Consider the following 19,003-nt stretch of genomic DNA (forward strand, 5'->3'; position numbering starts at 1 on the left):
TCAAGAGTCTTTTCTAGCCTTAATCAGGATTAGAGAAAACAACAACAAAAAAAGAGTTTACTGTACAATACTAATCAAAACTCTACCAGACCACAGACAACGGAGTAATAGCAGTACTGAAAAACAGAAATGTGGCTTGGTGCATTCTAGTATTCTTTCAAAATCTTTCCCTTTGAGACTGAGCAGTGCTTGCTCTGCTGATAGTTTGTACAGCAGGCAACAAGCGTAAGTACAAATCATGCTGCTAAGTTTCAATAACACTGCAACATCCGAGCTGAAATTTTCAGGAGCACACACAGGAAACACTTGTTTGAATGCATCTCCTGAATTGTGAGCACAGCAATTTGAGTCGTAACAAAGCTGGAAGGAAAGCTGCTGCCCAGAGCTCAGCCTTCCAACGTGCACTGCGGCTCTTCTGCTACTGTGTTGGCAGTAAGCAGGTTTGCTGATGAGCTGTGGAAGCTTTTAAGGGTAGTCTTTATCCACCGTGCCCTATGCTTTACAGTTATACTACAAGGCTAATGCGGTAAAGGGATCAAGCTTGCACAGATTTTTCTGGTCCTGTGGAGCCTCTTACACAGGGCAGCATTATGCTGGTTTCAGAAAGCACCACTGGAGCATCAGGCCCTGTCTTATTTTCACTAACATCGCCAGAAATACCACCGATTAGTAACGCAGCAGCAGAATTGGACCCTGCATTCGTTTCACCCCTGTAACGTGTCAACTTCTTTTTTAAGGTGGAAAAAATAGCAAAGTATAATGTAAAGAAAATGATCTGAGAACGACGATCAATTGCTTTGTAAAGCCTGGGAAATGAGATCAGAAAAACAACAACACAGATATAGTGATGGCCCATCAGAAAAACAGCACAAGGACTGAAGAATGAGGAAAACTGCAGGATTCCCACAGCTTCTTCCTAGAAACAACTGGTTTAACTGTTTGCTGGTACCTGAGGAAGGCAGGTGCAGCACCCTTAAACCTCTTGCTTTGCAGTATTTGGTTCAACAACATTTTACCTCGCAAGCTCAAGACATCATCACATTGTTAATGTCAAACCTGGGCTGATGCAGGGCAAACTGACAGCAGTTTCCAAGTTCCTGTTAGTAAAGTTACACCGGTTGGTAAAGCATTACTTGTGGTTGGTGACTGGAAGAACTACAGAAGCAACAAGCAGGTGAGCAGCATCTCCTCTTTCCATCTCTGCCTAATGAAACTGAATCTGGCTGGTTTTGGAATTTAAAGAAAAACCGAGCATGGTTAGAAAACAATATATTATCTTTAATTAAAGTTGGCATTGTCTTTTCCTGTCAAGTATGAACATACCAGGATAACAAGCAGATTAGAACACATGATCTGTATTTCAGTTCCATCCGAGCACACACTGCAAGTCCGTCATAAAAAGCAAGGAATCTTAACAAGGACATGAGAGCAGAAAAAGAGATTTCAGCATTTTGAAGTTCTTCCTTTATATTCTCTGAAACACCAACTGAAAAAAGAGACATAAAACCTTACACGGAACACAATGTATATATTTTTTCCATATGCCAGTGGGGGAAAACCAACTGAGAATTCACGGGATCTCCTCACAATAACCACACATACCTGCAAGGTTAACACCGATGCTTCACACACACAAATGCAACAGCCAGAAGCCTGGCTTACCCTCTCTCAGCAAAGCAATATTGGGCATTCATTTGGCAGCAGTATTAGCAGCAGCTCAACACAAAGCATACATCATACCGAACTAGATGCCTTCCTGTCTGCAGGAAACAGAAAGGGCTCTGTATGGGTTCCAGCTCTGTATAAGAAGAGTAAAAATCCTGCAAGCCCAGGGCAGCTGGAAACAACTCCCAGAACTGAACTTTCACAATAACCTGGAAGCCAGTCAGCTCGGAGTTCAGCAGTACTTTGTTGCAGGCAGGACTATGAATGGGCTTCCTTCCATTTTGAAATTAATTACTCTTTAAAGTAGATTTTAATAATTATTTACAAGTTTCTGTGGTATTGCTTTGATAATTTCTACATTTTCGTTTTTAATAGCTTGCCCTTAACAGTACTTACTCCATCTTTCTTTTTCCTATTAAAACTTTCTTAAATAAAGGCTTTAACTTCTGTGTTTGAAATGAATTAATCACTTTGAATTCAAAGTGGGTTCTCAAAGAGCCTTCTGTATATTTCAAGGACCCTCTGAAGGTTGATTTTAGGATTCTAGGTAGATATTGTAATATAAGCAGGCTTTTTTCTCATGGAAATTGCAAAAGTTAATCACTATACTAAAAATCATTGTTCCAAATATAACCGTAAGACTGCGAAGACTTTTCTCAGCTTGGAAATTACAGTGAGACACTTTTCAATATAATTATCTGAGAAAAAAGCAATTATAAATTCCATTGGTACAATTTTTTAACCAGCACAAACTCATATTTAATATTAAGCTGTTGAGTACTTCATACTTCAACTATTTCAGTTTTGGTGAAAACCAAACAGTTTAACCCTTTGCCATTTAAATATTCACAACTGCTTGATTTTCACTAGTTTTAAACAGAATTAATGAACATTTAGATAAAAATCATGATTTTCTCCTCTCCTCCAAATAGTTTCTGACAACAACTCAGACTGCAAAATATCGGATGACCATTGCTGATTTGCAGCTTCCAGTCATTCGTGCTTCATATTGGTTTTGGTTGACTTTCACTTCATAGATGCCTTTTAAGAATAATTTCAAGACTTTACTGACAGAGGTACAACGGATAAACTGTCCTGTTAAAAAAGAGGAAACGAAGATACAAAAATGGAAATGAACAAGAACTAATTTTAAGTATGTGCTTGTGAACGAAGCTTAATCACGCATCCATGTTCCAAAACAAAAAGTCTTTTGGAAAGGTATTAATTAAAATTAAGTGCCGCAGACAAGCGGCTTTAGAGGGATGGCAGTCCTTTTCAAATTAGCATAACACTAACGACAGCCATGGAAATTGGTTTAATAACCCTAAATAGTTACACCCCACTCCTAACACAAATGGCCACGGACAGCTCAAGCCCCTCAGGCTGCAACTGTACCAGTTTATGTGCTTGCTCTGACATGGGGCGGGTATTCCGATCCGAACAGAAATCACTGAATGTACCTCAATTACGATTATATAATGATTAGTGAAGCACACAAGGCACCAAAGCATTAAATATAATAAAACAAAACCAAAGTAAACCAGCACGGACATTAAAAACTTGGCCAGCAAGGTACCCGCTTGGTAACTTGCACTAACACAGTCGATACTTGGCAAGATTATTCATTTAATCATTCATTAAGTGGTCCAAACCACACGCAGGTCTAGGATCAAGCTGCAGACAGAACAGAAAACCAAGCCAAAGGGATGAGCAGAGTCTTTAAGCAACTTCCTTCCCTGCCATGTTTCACAAGAGCATCCTGTGAGCTAAGTTCTGTGCTAGAGCAGCCCTTTTAAACACAGCTCCAGCGCTGGGGTAAAGGCATTCTCCAGCAAGCGCTGAAATACACAACCTAAATCTGACATACTTACATAGTGCGTAACTGTAAATGCCAGGCACAAGTGTCTTTTGCATGCTTGGGATTCATGAAACGAACTGCAGAGAAATCCCAAATCCCTGCTGATAAGGAGCTGAATGTCCAAAAGCTTTTCAAAGTATGATTGTTCACCTAACTTCACATTGGTCCCCTGTGAAGCACTGCTGCAGCATCTCTTTAACTGACTTCAGCAGGGGCTGTGCTCTGACTACCAGCTGGCTTTAGAGACATGTAGGACAGAGAAAACAGTTATTCATGTCTTTTATTTATTATAAATACATATAAATATGTTAAGTGACTTTTCTGTTTGTTTATCATGATGAGCAAAGGCTTTGGAAAACCTGGAAAACTTAACCACGCTGAGAAACAGGCAAAAAGCAGGCATTAGCATACAATCAAGAGTCCCCCCAGTTCAAGAATTATTTTCTTTTAAAGCACGAGACTGCATCTTATTTTGAAGCATCTGTAATTTTATCAGGAGCACCAAACTTCCTCCCTCCCACAAGCTGAGCAAATGACATTTGCACTGGGATTTGTGGGCGCAGTCAAACCCCATCTGGCTACATAGGAACCCCTAGTTTACGTGTGATTCTGAAACATTGCATAGCTTCGGGGCTGGGTTTTGTTTCTTATAAGCTGTTTTTAACCCAGATCAATCACGCCCAAAAAACCCACTGAGGTTTCCATCACCAGATCTTCCCCCCCTCTCTGTGTTTCTGGAGTTCAGTTTAAGAACTGCTCAAGAACTTCACAAGCAGAAATGTTATGTGCACAGTCCACTAACAGCACGGGAAGGAAACGACTCTATGGATGAAGCTGCACAGAACTAAACGAAGTTAGTAACGGGTGTGCTTTTTGGGTTGGTGTAATGGCCAAATGTTTCCAATACGAGGTCCAGGGGACAGGGGAGGTATAAGAGAAATGAACAAAAAGAAAACCCAGACTTAACTGATGGTAGGAAGCCGGGGCTGATGGCAGTGGAAAAAAAAAAAAAAAAGCACGGAAGTAAAAGAAAGAAGAAAAATAAACCCGAGAAGAAGCCCGAAGAAGGCAGAAGTCAAGGCTTGTCGCTGCAGTGTTTGCAGAGCGCGGAGGCGGCTCCTGTGAAGGCAGTGCATTTCTCGGGGCAGCCGGGCAAGGCCGTGCCGGTGAAGGGATACACGGCCGACTGTCCGAAGGGGTTGAGGGTGGCGGGCAGCGGGGCGCTGAGGGCCTGGCCCTGGTTCAGGTAGGCCACCAACCGCCGCATCTCCTCCAGAGCCTGCGCCTGCATGAGGATGTAGTTCTTGGCCAGCAGCAGGGTGGCGATTTTGGAGAGTTTCCTCACCGAGGGGCTGTGGGCGTACGGGATGACGGAGCGCAGCCCGTCCAGCGCGTCGTTCAGGTCGTGCATCCGCCGCCGCTCCCGCGCGTTGATGCTGAGGCGCAGCGAGCGCTGCTCCTTGGGCTTCTTGCCCAGCGCCGCTGCCTTCAGCTTGCCCTCCCTCTCGAAGGCCGCGCTGCCCTTCACGCCGGCCTCGAAGCCGTCCTCCTCGTCGCCGCTCTGCTCGCCGCTGCTCTCTGCCGACTTGCCCAGCGCCCCGGGGTGGAAGTCCGCCCCGCCGCCCCCAGCGTAGGCGCCCCGCGGGCCCTCGGCGCCGCCGTAAGCGAAAGCCGACGGGCCGTAGCCCGGGGCCAGCGCCAGGTACGCCTCGCCGCCCAGCGACTTGAGCTCGGCCATCGCCGCCGCCGCCGCCGCCACAGCGCCGAGAAGAACCGGGAGGAGGCGGCCCCGCCGCTCCGCGCTGAGGGCGGGCTGTGAGGCGACGGCAGCCCCGCCGCCCCTTTATGTAGCGGAGAGCGGCCCGGCGGGATTCCCCCGCCGTCCAATCAGAGGGCAGCGAGGGGCGGCGGGCAGCGCCCCGCTGCGGGCACTGAGCGCCCCGCGGCCGCCAGCCCTGAGGCGGCGCAGCCTGAGGTAGCGCGGGACGGGGCGGCTGTGGGTGGAGCGCGGCCCCGCCGGGCGTGGGCGTGAGACTGCGGTCCCGCCGTGGTGTTGCCGCGGTTCTTCCTGACACAAAACACAAACAGCGGAGTGCACACGCAGGGTACATAGGTGAGAAAGCAGCTCCAGCCCCGCGCTCATGCTACTCCAAAGGCTGCGCTCGACTGTGTGGCTGTATGAGAGTCGGTGCTGGTGGAGATGGATCCCCGTGCCCATGGGTCCTCTCGCACCAGGGACAGCCTGGGCTGAAAAACCGGGGCTAAAAAAAAAAGCAGTGAAAAGTGACTGAGGGAACAGAAATAGTGTCACACTCATGGAAAACCAGAGAGGTGAACACCCTCCCGTCCTCATGCTTGGGACCACCAGTCACTAAGTGGTACGTGTGGCATTGGAGGCAGTTCTGCAAGGTCTTGACAGTGGTGGGCACGGCGTGCTGGTCTGGTGGCTCTGATGTGGGTGAGGATGACAGAGGCGGCACCTGATGCGGAGAGAGGTTTCCAAGGCAGAGCCCCCATCCAGTTCCATTCTCTTCAAAGGCTTGCTGCGCTCCTTCGTTCCCTGTACCAGGAAAAGAAATGTGATCCTTTGTGACTCAGTTCAACTCTGAAGGGATTCTGTCCTTCCCTGTTATGAGTGCTGGTAACCGAGTGTGAAGCTCAGAAAGGAAACAACTCCCTTTTTCTTAACTGTTTCAGTTGCATAGCGGCCTTCAGTGAGAGAAATCAGCCCTGCCATGACTGGGAGAGGGTCTGGTCTGCAGGGAAATCTTATGGAGGATACTAGGTGGGCACTGGCGGTGGTGAGAGCTGCGTAGAGAAGGATAAGGAGGGCATTTTGTCCTGTGTTCCTGCACTGAGATGACAGAGAAAGCCCAATTTTTACAACAAGAAGAGGTCCCAGTTTCAATTTTTTGGTGTTTTTGGAGGGGCTTCTGAGGCCATGCCTTGTGCTGAGCCAGGCCTCTCAAGTGCCTGCTTGGATGGGATGCAGCATGTGTGCTGACATAGAGGTACAGCAGGTGGATATTGCCTAAAGGCAGATGCAACCAGTTGATGCAGAGGTATCTGGTAGGTTATTTCCAGAAGTAAACACTAGCTTGAGTGTTAAAGCGACACAAGGATTATCCAGAATGTGCTCTGTTTTTGTCAGACCCTCTACATAGCGTAGTTAGCTTGTCCTCTTCACATCACCTCCCTTTCTGCAATGTGCTAACTTGAAATGACGAGCTTCTCTCTTCCTTCTCCACATCAGAGTCAGGAGTGCTGAGATCTGCAGTGACAGATGCACACTCACCTGTAGTAGCAGAGCTGCCTCCTGAGGATGAGGCCATTCCCTCTGTGCATGTAAATCTGGAAGACTGTGTTTCCACATTTCGGAACGACAGAGTACATAAGACTAGCTGCTGCGAAGCCTGGCCCTCAACTTGCACAGAAGTTTTGACCATCATACTTTCACTGATTTTCTCTTACCTTGCCTCTGGTGTCTGAATCTACAGTCGTGTCTCTTCTTTGCTGCCCTTATCGGACTTATCAGACCATGAAGACCAATTACTGGTTTTAGTCACTTAATTGTTTTATGAGATTTGGACCACTCAGCTACTCCTGGGACAGATCACTGTACACATTCACGGTGACTTTCAAATACAGGTGAGCACAGCGTAACTTTGTTCACCTCTGGGAACACTCCAAGACTCCAAGTGACAATAGACGACAGAGGAGGTACTAGAATATTATCACTGGTGTAAATCATTCCCATGAAAATGATGTGCAGGGACTGCTAAATGCAGATTGTCCCCTGCTGGAGATGATTTACCTTTTTTTGCAGTGTGCTGAGATCTTGCAATGAGAAGGACTAGCCATGTGACAGCGTTATAGGAATTCTAATGATGAAGACTCAGGACAAGTAGTGCTAACTTTCTAAGCATGTCTCATATAACAAGGGTAATGCTGAGAGAAGGAGTGGACTGAAAATTCGAAGTACAAGCTTTTCATGCAGACACTGTAGTACTTTGATAAATAGATGAGTTCTTTAAGGACTTTATCAACTGCAAGAGAACAGAGCAGGATTGTTGCCTAATATAATCCCCAAATGCATGTCTAAGAGGAATCATCTGACGCCTATATGAATCTGAAATCAAATGCACGTGGAAGGATTTGTTTTGGACTTCTCCCTCACATTTCAGTTGTGGATATGTGTCTTTGCAAATTTTCAGTGTTTTCTCCTTGAGAACTGCTTTGGCTGCTATCTAAGGAAAATGAACGTTTGATTTGGGGTTTGACACGTCAGACTAGAACAACAACAAAAAGGGAAGACAAAAAAAATAATAACAAAAAGTGGTAACTCGTGGAAGAACATTGAAGAAAATCACACCTCTTCCAAGTGGTTACCTTGCCTAGTGTCCAAATTCCTTGAGAACAAGAATGAGATAGGGCTAAGCTATGGAGCACAGATCTTTACTCAGAGCCACGTGTCACCGAGCACATGATAGGTAAAGGACCTCAGGTTTTGCTAAGGACCTATTACTGAAGTGATTGAAACAGCTGCAGTGACTGCCACAGTCAAGCAGTAGTTATTTTGCTGGATTTTGCATTAGCAGCGTTTTGATGGGGGACCAGTTCACAAATGGATATTCTTCTATTAGGAAAGAGGAGAAATATTCCATGTCCATCCTTACCAATCAGATTCTTGTGTTAGAAGAGTAACAAAACAGGACCTCTTGAAGAGATCGGGCAGAGGGGTGTTTGATAGAAATGGCATGGCCCTGCGCTGCAAAGTCCCACGGTGACACCTAGCGACCAGCAGAGCCCAGCAGCCCACCAGCACCCATCCCTGCAGGCTCAGAGACCCAAAAGCCTGTCAGGCACAGCAAGCCCCACGAGTGCTTATGGGTTTGGGGCTGGAACACCACACCCTGTATTTTGTATACCTGCCCTGTAAATAGGACCCTGTTCCTAGTGGCTGCTGTCACTGCAGTCTTCGGAGGTTTTCCTTCTGTTCAAACAAACACATGGACAGCAGAAAGTGTTTGAGCATCAACATGTGGGAGTGAGATCGTCTTGTGCTTAGAAAAAATGGTAGTGAAATGAGTGGAATCATTCTGCCCTGCTGAATGAACACAGTCCACTTCTTCCCTCGGGTGTAATGGTAGAAAACGGGCAAGAAAAATCCAGGAGAAAAAGCACAGTTTATGGCAATGCTGTGCTGGTTCTGTGTCATGCTATTTGCAAATTGTGGGTCAGCAGAGGACAGAAACTCAGAGCAGAGAAAAGCAGGCAGAGCTCGGCCTGCTGGTCATTTCTGCTGAGTTCTGGACTAACACTTGTCCATCGTGCTGCTGAGTCTCCTGGGAAAAGATCCCCCAAAATGCAGGGGTGCTCTTTTTAGTGTAGAGAGGGAGGATCTTATGGTTAAGGCACAGGGCTTTGGGGATGAGGATCCTGCTCTCGATCCTGCCTGAAGCTCACTTAGGTGCTACGAAGAGGTTTGATTCTGACTGTAAAACCTGCCTGAGATGTCTGGTGCTGTGCAACAACTCTGTGCTTAGTGCCATGGAGGCCATGCTAATTATGCATTCATAATAAAATGAAGGACAGTGAAATCTTCTTTTTCTACTCGACCCTGCAAAGCCCACCAGAATTATCAGAGTTTAATAAATACACCCTGAAGAGTTTCAACACAATGAAAGGGGCAATACTGTGTCGCCCTTCAGACACAAGTGAATACCAGCAGCTGTTCCCCAAGGGTGAACAGGAGACCTTCTGGTGGTGAGCGAGCAGAGCTACGTGCAGCCTGGAAGGTTATTTTGAGGCAGTTCTTCTATTTTTCTCCAAAATTCGTTGTAAAAGTAGAGGCCTCTGGGATAGAATTTGCTTATGCGCTCAAATACACACTTGTGTACTCAGACACTTCTTCCCCTTCGCTAGGTGGCAGCAAGGAGACGGCTATAACAATTTGGAGGATTGCTTTTTAAAAAAATATTCTTATTTTCTAACACAGCAACCAGAGTTTATGACTGGTTTCCTGTTTGAATGCATTAATTGAGCAGTCCCTGCACACACACCACCCTCGAAGCAAATTTGCACAGAGCAGCAGCAGTGCTGCGTGAAACGTCCCCCCGTGCACAGCTCCGGGACTCGGTGTGCAGCTGCGGGAAGATTACCCGGTCTGCAGTTCCCTCTGCTGGCAAACCGTCTGCTTGCAGCAGGCAGGCTCAGGCTAAGCCTCACCTTCTGCATTCTTGCTACAGCTCTCGTCATTACTTTTGCTAAGGAAAGGGCTTTGCGTGCTTATAGCCACACGTCACGGCGTGGAGAAGGAAGCACCTATTTTCAGGAAAAGTTTGAATACTCGTGCAAAGCTGTATCCCAGGACATGAAACGCCCACTAAAGAGCAAAGAGAAATGCAGACGACCCCAAGAGCCCAAGAAGGTTGCTCTGTGGAAATCAAAGCAACTTCTGAGCTCAGCCCCTTTCTAATGCTTGCCTTCCTCTGCTCTTTGCAACTCTGGCTGCGTCCGAACAGCTCTCCTATCAAGTCACTGTGCCTTTTGGTAGCTCTAACTAGATGTTCCTCCCAGGGTCTTCTCCTGGCTCCAAGGGGCTGCGTACCACCAGCGTGCTGGTGAAAAAGCACTGATGGCTGCAATGGCAGGCAGAAGGAGGGGACGTGCCGAGCTGGATGAGAGTGCAGCCATGGTTTGGCTAGTGTGCAGGGTGAATATACATGCCACTGTCAGGTTGGTGCTGAAGTGTGCAGAAGAGAGACTGCTGTCATATCCTCAAGTCTTAGAGCCTGTAGGGAAGGTGCAGCACTGTTGTTTCTAAGACACTGCCTTCTCCCATCAGTTGTGCCTGCCTGACTCTCTCCCTCTACAGAACTGACCCATGCATTAGGAAAGGTGATGCTTGAGGAGCCTGGGTGTGACAGGTGACTTTTAGGAAAAAATGAGATGGAGAGATGTCCCAGTGTGGCTCCAAGCTGATAAAGGATGCAAGGCTCATTGCTGTTCACAGGAATGGGGCATGGCTATCTACCAGAAAAGTTTTAGAGTAGGGATTTGGGTTCAGGATAAGGTCTAGACTTCTTTCCCAAAGACAAATGATGTGTTCCCTCTCCTAGTTTTCACAGGATGGAGATTTCTACACTGCTGGGTGCTTTCAATTCCCTTCTGCAATGTGAATATCCCAACCTAACAAGTGTGGGAAAAGTTGGCTGTTCTAATAAGACAGGGGAGCAGTCGAAAATGGATTAAGAAGGGATTGAATGTGTCTTGTGAGAGCTTGGCTATTGATTTCTAACCCTCCCATTCTGATGTTATTGCAGAAATGATTTTCTTCTGTGCTGCGCAGAGATTAAATATTAATAAATAGAAAATTAAAAAAAAAAAAAGGGGGGGGGGAGGGAGACCAGATCCCAAGACATTCCACAGCACAATTAAAAAGCAAATGAAGGATTTCTAGCATGAAAAACTTTGTTTCCTCAAGTTTTCTTGAGCTCAGAGTAGAAACATTTGATGAGATCATTTGTAATATTTTTCTGCAATGTTTTGTAGCAGGGTTGTGTGAGTTTGAGCCACATCCCGTTGCAGCAAGTTCAGTATGGCCACAGAACAGAAAGGATGGAGATTTACTTAGATCCCATTCATCAGTGACCCATTTACTCACTGATGATGAAGTAAGGGGGAACATGCAGGTCTGCTCTGCCTTCACTCACGCTGCACCCTGCAGTCAGACTAAATTCCATTAGGTGTCTATTTATTATTTAACAAGAGGAGATGGATGTCCAGGCACACTGAGACGGTTTTTATGTCCTAGATGTCTCACTTCTCACAAATACTGAACTGCTGCTTCCCATGAGCCCTATGGCTCCAAGTGAAACCCATGAACCCATGTCCTTGAGGTCCTGAAGCAGGAGAGATCGGGTGACCTTTGCTTCTAACGTGTGCAGAATTTGCAAGGAAAACTACTTGTATGGGGTTTGCAGTTCTCATGATGCCTCATCTCCTTCCTCATTCCAGGCAAGTTGGGCAGTAAATGAATGGAAGAAGAACATGATGAGAATATCCCATCCAACTTCTACAAGATCAGCATTCTTTCTGCAGCAGGATACACATAGAGTATGCAAATAAAAATCTGAAGGCATTAAATATGGAAGGCCATTCTTTTTTAAGGGAGTTGCTATCATGAACAACTTGCTAGGGCTTGCTTGGGTCTTATGCAAAGGCTGTAGCAATGTATTTGTCTGCCACCCATCATTCATGATCTCTCCCAGTATCCTAAAAGGTTGCTTATGTTGCCACTGTGCCTTGTGCAATAGGGATAAAATAAGATCTGTGCACAATCTGTTATGCTTTTCTTTTTTTTTTTTTTTCCCCTTCTTTTTCTGTCTTTAGAGCTCTTGCAGTATTCACAGAAAAGGGGAATTCTGCTCTCAAAATGTGAGACTGCAGGAACCAGCTCTGAACTTGATGGCTCCCTGAATAATACTGCTCTCCCTGTCAACCCGTATCATTGCAGCATTCTTACTTCCAACAGCAGCATAATAGATTGCAGGATTTCCTGAGCATCCCTCAGCCTTCAAGCTCCAGTTGCAGGCAACTAGGTTGCACCAGACCTACTTCTCACAGTCCTGGTTGGGGATTCTGGAGCGATTTGTGATGCTGGCTGCTTTTTTTTTTTTGGCAGTGTTTTGTGCCAAATACATGGAGAAGTGGATGCCCAGGGCTTCAGATTCTGCTGTAGGGCTGAGCAGATGGGGCTCCACTCTTCAGTCCTTTGCAGATTTGTTACATGCCTGAGGTCATCCAGGTCCTTGAAATCAGTGGGAGTCAGGAAGCTAAAGGTTTGTGAGACCCTGCTTATAAAGTGCTGGAGCTTCTGTGGCTTAACAAATGACAGTCTGTCAGCAAGGCTGGAGTACCTAATCACAGGCACTCTTCATCTGCTCTGAAAATAAAATACCTTGCATGGGAGAGTGGTCCAAGAATGTTTGTGTGGACAGTTATTAGGGATCAGCTGATGGGTGGTGACCCTGTAAGCCACCGTAAATCAATTGCTTTCTGTTATTTCCCATCCTCTCAGCTGCTTTCTGATCTTCAAAATAACAGTGTTTGCAGTCCTGGGGTCTGAGAGGATCACACACAAATGATTGTAAAACACTGATGTTGCAGGTAGTGATGATGCCCCATAGGTATTCTCCGGTGTCCCCTGCTGAGATGGTACAGTAATAGAAAAAAAGTGAGTAAATGCCCTTCCTGGGTGTATAAACAAACTGTGCAGATTATCCACCACATCACACCTAGGTTTAGAAGCACCATACGGCACTGCTTGGCAGACACTTGGCAATATTTAGTGACGATGCTAGCTATATATAATGGAATTACAGAGGGTGTGAGAAAGCTGCACCTCCTCCCATCTGCCCCCTTAAGGGAAGCAAATGCTTTGCTATAACACTGTTCCCTGAGAGCTAGAACTTTAGCAAATAAGGGTTGTTAATAAGATTTCATTTTCTCACTAATGCTGTGGTGCTACATTATTAATTTAAAACTGTATTTAGCCTGACATGCTAAAGTGCTAGGCCTCATTATTAATGCATAAACCTATGCCTCTGTTGTTTAATTAAACACCATGATTATGAAGTTCTGATGTGGTTTAATGATAGCAGGCTGGAGTGGCAGAACATTCCTGTGCTCAGATCTCCCCCATGCCCCCCTCCTGCCACGCTGTCCTTTCATTTCCCTGTAAGAGCGCAAATGCTGTTGTTGTTCTGCTGAATAAACACCACAGGACAGATGATTTTGGTCTTTCCAAGGTGACATAGGATTGGATTTTTATTTCCCCGGGCTTATCTTCTTACTGACCAGATTTCTATCCTCTTTCATTTTAATGTCTCTGAAGTGAAGGGTTTCTATTTCCCCAAAAGAATACGTAATAAGAGATCCCAGGGAAGTCAGGAGAAGTTTGCAACTGATTCCAAGGGAGCAGAGTCTCACCTGAGGGAGAGGAGAGACCCAGAGAAGAAGCCTAGACCATTGTTGTATATGTCTGTTTAAACCTGGCTGTTTCTACAAAGCTGTTGTCTTGGAGATGCACCTTGGTCAAGGGAAGATGATGGAAAGATGATTCTGTACTGAAGCATGTAAAAATTACGTGGATCTAAACCAGGATGACAAACCACGTGGACATTTCCTTGCTACATTTTCTCCACCCCCATCCTTCTGAATTTGACTCAGGAGTTCTGGATCCATTCAGGATTGCTTCATGCAGCCCAGAATTTGTTATATTCTCCTTTTCAAGACCAAGAGTTTCTGGGTATTTTTGAGTGGTTTTATTTTGCTATGTATCCTCTCCTTTCCCCCCTCAAAATTTGGCTTCAACATCTTACTCCTCCCTGTTCCTCCTGACAATTCTTGCTGAACAGCAGCTCACCCAACCTGCTTGCAGAGCCCCATACTTCATTGACTAGCAGTAAGATTAAACATATTCTTATGTACTTTCCCACTTAATAAGGATTTCAGCAGCTCAGCCCTCTGTGCCTCTGTTTCTCTCCATATCCCTTGCCTGCTTTTTCTGCTCTGCCCTTCTAAAACTGTGGGGTCCTCCCTCCCTTTGCAAGGCTTTGCCATCCAGGTGACACCAAGTTCTTGGCTCAGCAGAGCCCAAATTCTGTTTCAAACATGTCTCTGATTCTTCTCCCTGTGCCTCTCAAAGAAAATTGTTGCTTCTACTCAATCTTTGTGTTCTTGTGCTGGAAGTGAGCGCACAGCTCTGTTCTCTGCAGGTACAAATACAACAGAAGCATTACCAAGCTTAGTTCTTCTAGTAGATTATTTTTAAAACGTATGTGTTCAGCAAAGTAACCTTCCCCTAACAAAGAGATGACCTTCCTGCATTTACGTCGTGCTTGTTGCTAGGATTTAGATCTTTGCTGAAAGCTGTTATTTCTCTAAAGTACAGAAGAAAGTGCATTTTCACCTCCATTTGGGTAAACTGTCATTTTCTACTGTTCACTGCTTTTCTCACCACGGAATAATAATTTGAGGTTCAATGTGTGTGTGTTTTTTTTTTTAAGTGAATGCATTCCAGGAGTGTAGCAGGGCCTGGGAAGTCCTCTGTGTTTGCTGGTAGGAGGAGGGAAAAGACTCCTGAAATATTTAAGGTTTCTGAGCACTGCAGTTGCTCAGCTTCTGCCATCAAATCGCATTCAGTTTAGGAGGGTCATGCAGGTATTTCATAAGCGTTCACAAAAAGCAGCCACTGGGTAGCTGAGAAGCTGTACATGTATGCATAATGTGTTATTTTTTGGTGGTAGCACTGGCATCCATGGGAAGCCACTTTAGGTAGATTTAAGAGGATTCTGTCCAACTGTGTTACCAGTGAACAACAGAAATAATCTAATATTACTCTTCGTATACCTGTGTTACCAGTGCTAATAAAAATGATACCATTAACACGTGGAGCAGGAGGAACTAAGCACTTCAGATGCATTGGGCTGTAACAGAGAGAGTTAGACACCTGTATGCAGATCCCTGCATGAGACATAGAAGCCAGTATCTCCCCTTGAACCATTTCTTGTCTTAGTTTCTGTAGGTAGACAGAGGCTAAAAGAACAAGGGCCAGCCAAGCTAATGGGAATAGCCCCTCTTTATATCCTCTTCCTCTGTCTTGTGCACTCAGAACGGAGAGACCAACCGATGGCTTTGCTCACACTGAAACAACTGAAATTAACCAAGTCCAAATCCTTCCTATCCAAGTGATCACAAATGCAGCTGGATCAGAAGCCCTTGGTTAAGCAGCTCCCGAAAGTCTATCAGAAGTTTATTAGCATGGTAATTTATCTGGGTAAGCACATAAATGCACTAATTGAAATGCTGTGTTATTTTTTTTTAATGTATTATTTGTTAATAATAAAAGGTTGGGTGTTTTCTAAGAAGAAAAGTAGGGCTGTCACATTTCATCGTGTCACTGGGTTATAATTTCATCATTCTCCTCTGCTTTGTTTCACTTTTTAAACAATTTATTTTAAGCGCAAAGTACACGAAAATCCAAAGGTTTGGGTCTTGTTCCACGTCTGGTTCTGGTCTTGATGCATGGAGATAGATGGAATTAATCAAACTTCTCCACACTGCAGTTTAATCGGGTTTACAATTAGCTGAGGGCTGCAGGTCTTTGGGCCTATCAGCTGTGCGAGAGGAGCTGTAACACAGCAGCTCTGCTGCCACACACTGGGAGTGCCTTGCAGACCAGATTGTCATAATGTGGCATGAAATTAAAGCGTGATGTTACTTGACAACAGAATTTCAATTTTGCCCTCCTCCCCCCCCCAGTTTTTCCCTTTAACAAAGTCTCTACCTAGAGATAGGCCTCCCCGTTGAGTTGTACCCACCTGCTCTAAGCTACACAGCTGCCTTCAAAAGAGTTTGTGATACCATTAAACCAATCTGTGTTCCATTACCGTCGTTCTGATATTCTCCCCCGTCTGCTTTCAATGGCAGATTATGTTGCTGTGAGGAGCTAATAAGCATACAGCTCTTAACTTGTTTCAATTCTTACTCAAATGTATTGATTTCTTCTCTCCCTCTCTTCTCACAACATGGGATTTGTGCTGGTGTCTGTTCTCTTGGTTGTCAGCCCTCCTCCCTGCCCTGCTGCAGAGCCTTCCGTTCAGCTGAACAAACACTGCGGGGTGGAGAGGTTGCACCAAGGTTTCCTTCCATCGCCCCTCAGCTCTGGAGGAGCAGCGTGGATACGCAGTTAGGAAATGGGCTTTAGAATTCTCCCTCCCACAAGCAAGTCAAGATCTCGTGAACAACAATAACAAGGCAAATTAATTATCTGGGTGTTGATGATGTTGTGTTGTTTAGGAAACCTGTCATTGGAAGAGTTGAAAAGGAGGACATAATGAACCCAGAAGGGCTGGGAGGAAAGAGGGGAGGATCAGGTCAAGTGGATAATGGAGGATGTTATTCCCTCCTTGAACTGACCTGGAATCTAATCTAATTCAATGTACACCTTAGAAATCAATGGGCGGATGCTGAAGCGTTCCCTGCAGCTATGAAGGAGGAATTTGAGCATATGTTAGAGCTGGTGAGATCTGACTGTGTGACTGCTCCCAGGCTCAGCACACGGAGCTGTTGGAGTGCCACAGGACAGGGAGAATCACACCCTGGGCTGAGAAGCCTGGCAAAGGGCTGGTCCTCCTGCACGCAGCCAGAGAGGCTCCTGCAAAACCAAGGTCTGCCCTGTGATGACACTGTTGGCCTTCTATTGACCGCAGTCATGATTTGTGGCGACATCTCAAGGTCTGGGAAGTGATCAGGCCTGCTGCTGGTCTGGCTCTTCAGTCAGAAGAGACATTCATCAGAATGCTGTATTATTCTCATAAGTATTGTGCTTTTTTTTTTTTCTTTTTTTCTTTTTTGCGACTTTGAATTATAACAATTGTTTATGTCTCTTCTAATATCAACTATTGAGTCGGAAAACAAATTGTATTCACAGAACAACACCTGTAGATGGGCTAAGAGGAGAGATTGGTGCCAGACAGAATTGCATCTTCTACATTCGCTTTATCTTCTGCCTGAAATAACTACAATTCTGAGAGGTATTTGACATATTTAATCAGTGTAGCCTCCATTTAGTTAACAAACATGGGAACAAAATGAGCTCTGCTTATTAAAAAAACCCAACAAACTCCGTAAACCTTTGTTCCCCATTGCTCTCCATTCTTTTTTCCTTTCTACGTGGTGCTGAGCCTCTCCTGAGGATTCGGCGATTATTCAGGAAATTGATTCTGCTCCCATTGAAGGTGATTATTTCCTCCCTGCTGAAAGCCACAAAAGCACAATCAGGTACACAGCCAAGGTAGTTCTAAGCATTTGCATCCTATACAGGTTGGCTGGCAAACACCTGTAGTTTTTCTGGATGATAGCAACCATTTATGGGCATAGGGGGTATGGAAAAGATCAGTGAACTTTAAACAGTAAAATAAAAAAAAAAAAAAGGGGGGGGAAATCAAGCCTAAAGAAGTGGGAGGAAACCTTCCTCCATTTGTTTGCACATTTTAAATTAAAAGCAGATTGTAACCTCTGTTTGCAAATTGCTGTAAACATTTCCATCGCTCGCTAATTCCTGGTAATAGAAGGCTGGAGGATGGAATATCAAAGACCCCTTCTAGGAAGTCAGAATCTCTGTTTTCCCTTATTTTATGGGGCCAGAGTCTCTGGGACTGTACAGAGAAATGTTTGTGTATATATATATGTATATGAATATTTATGACAAGCTTGCTAGTGACAGACCAGGCTGGCCCTGCAGGCCCAAAGGAATTAATGTAAATTCCAGCCAACCATGAAAACCCACTAGAATTGAACTGTATTTCAGCATGGTGGATAAAGCACATCAAAGAGCAGAATTTCTATAAGATAATTACACACAATGCAACTCTAATCACAGAAAGACTGTGGATATTGCTGATAAAGCATAATAAATCTTTTATGACTGTGCCTTGTTCTGCTGAATCAGCTTTCTGTTTCCATTGCACTGAACTCCACATTCTTGCCCTTATTTATATATTTACAATTTTGAAAAACACATCAGCTACCAATTTACTGTAGCTGCTGTGAAAGGTTTGGGTTTATTTAGTTGTGGTTTTGTTTTGTTTTTCTTTTTACCTTGTTGAAGTGCAGTTAGATCAACAACAGCAAAGTATTCCTCTCTCCTGCCTGGCAGGTCTGTGGAAATAAATGGTCTGTAGTTAAGAACACGCCTTTCTGCTGTATTTTAAGAAATTGGAATAATTTCAGTTTTGACAGCTCCAAGTGCTCAAAATTCAGGCTGCCTCCGTCGTACTCTCTCTCTAGCATCAGGAATTCATCTCACAGCATCACAGGAGTGTTGGGACAGGCAGAGACCTCTGGAGATCACCCACTCCAAGCTCCTGCTCTGAGCAGAGCCACCGGCAGCCCAGGACTGCATCTCTTCAGGCTTTGAATGTCTCTGGATGGAGACTCCACAACACCTCTGGGCAAATGGCTCCAACATTGGCCATCCTTGTAGGGACATTCTTATTTTATGTGTTTAAATGGAATTTACTGTACTTTGATTTGTGTCCACTGCCCTTTGTTCCTTCACTAAACACCATTGAAAAGAGACAGATTCCATCTTCTTCCCTGCCTCCAGATGGATATTTATGTATTGATAAGATCCTTCCTGATCCTTCTCTTCTTGTGGCTGAACAGGCTCAAGAACACTGGAAGCAGAGATCACGTGTGAGGGTTTGCATGCACTTGATTTTCAAATCTGAAGAATTCTGAAGGCTTTCAGGCCATGAACTCAACAAATATAGAGTTTTGCTTTTAAGCATAAGTAGCAATTTTCATTTAATTGCATGACCCTAGGAGCTGGGTCACTGACTGGCTCCCAAGTGTTCTTAGGGACTCCTTGAGTCCGACTATGTGGGTCTTGCTCATATATTGAAACACCAT

At 45.0% G+C, this 19,003-nt stretch overlaps 1 protein-coding gene across 1 annotated transcript; it reads right to left on the reverse strand.

Annotated features, from left to right (window-relative positions):
- Nucleotides 1-1,257: 1,257 nt before the first annotated feature.
- On the reverse strand, nucleotides 1,258-5,340 carry BHLHE23 (basic helix-loop-helix family member e23). The gene is given in 1 exon segment (NM_204504.2): nucleotides 1,258-5,340. A coding segment is annotated over 1 exon segment (663 nt). The 5' UTR covers nucleotides 5,262-5,340; the 3' UTR covers nucleotides 1,258-4,598.
- Nucleotides 5,341-19,003: the final 13,663 nt, after the last annotated feature.

The sequence above is a fragment of the Gallus gallus genome, chromosome 20 (assembly GCF_016699485.2).
Source record: "Gallus gallus isolate bGalGal1 chromosome 20, bGalGal1.mat.broiler.GRCg7b, whole genome shotgun sequence".
In the NCBI taxonomy this organism is placed as follows: Eukaryota; Metazoa; Chordata; class Aves; order Galliformes; family Phasianidae; genus Gallus; species Gallus gallus.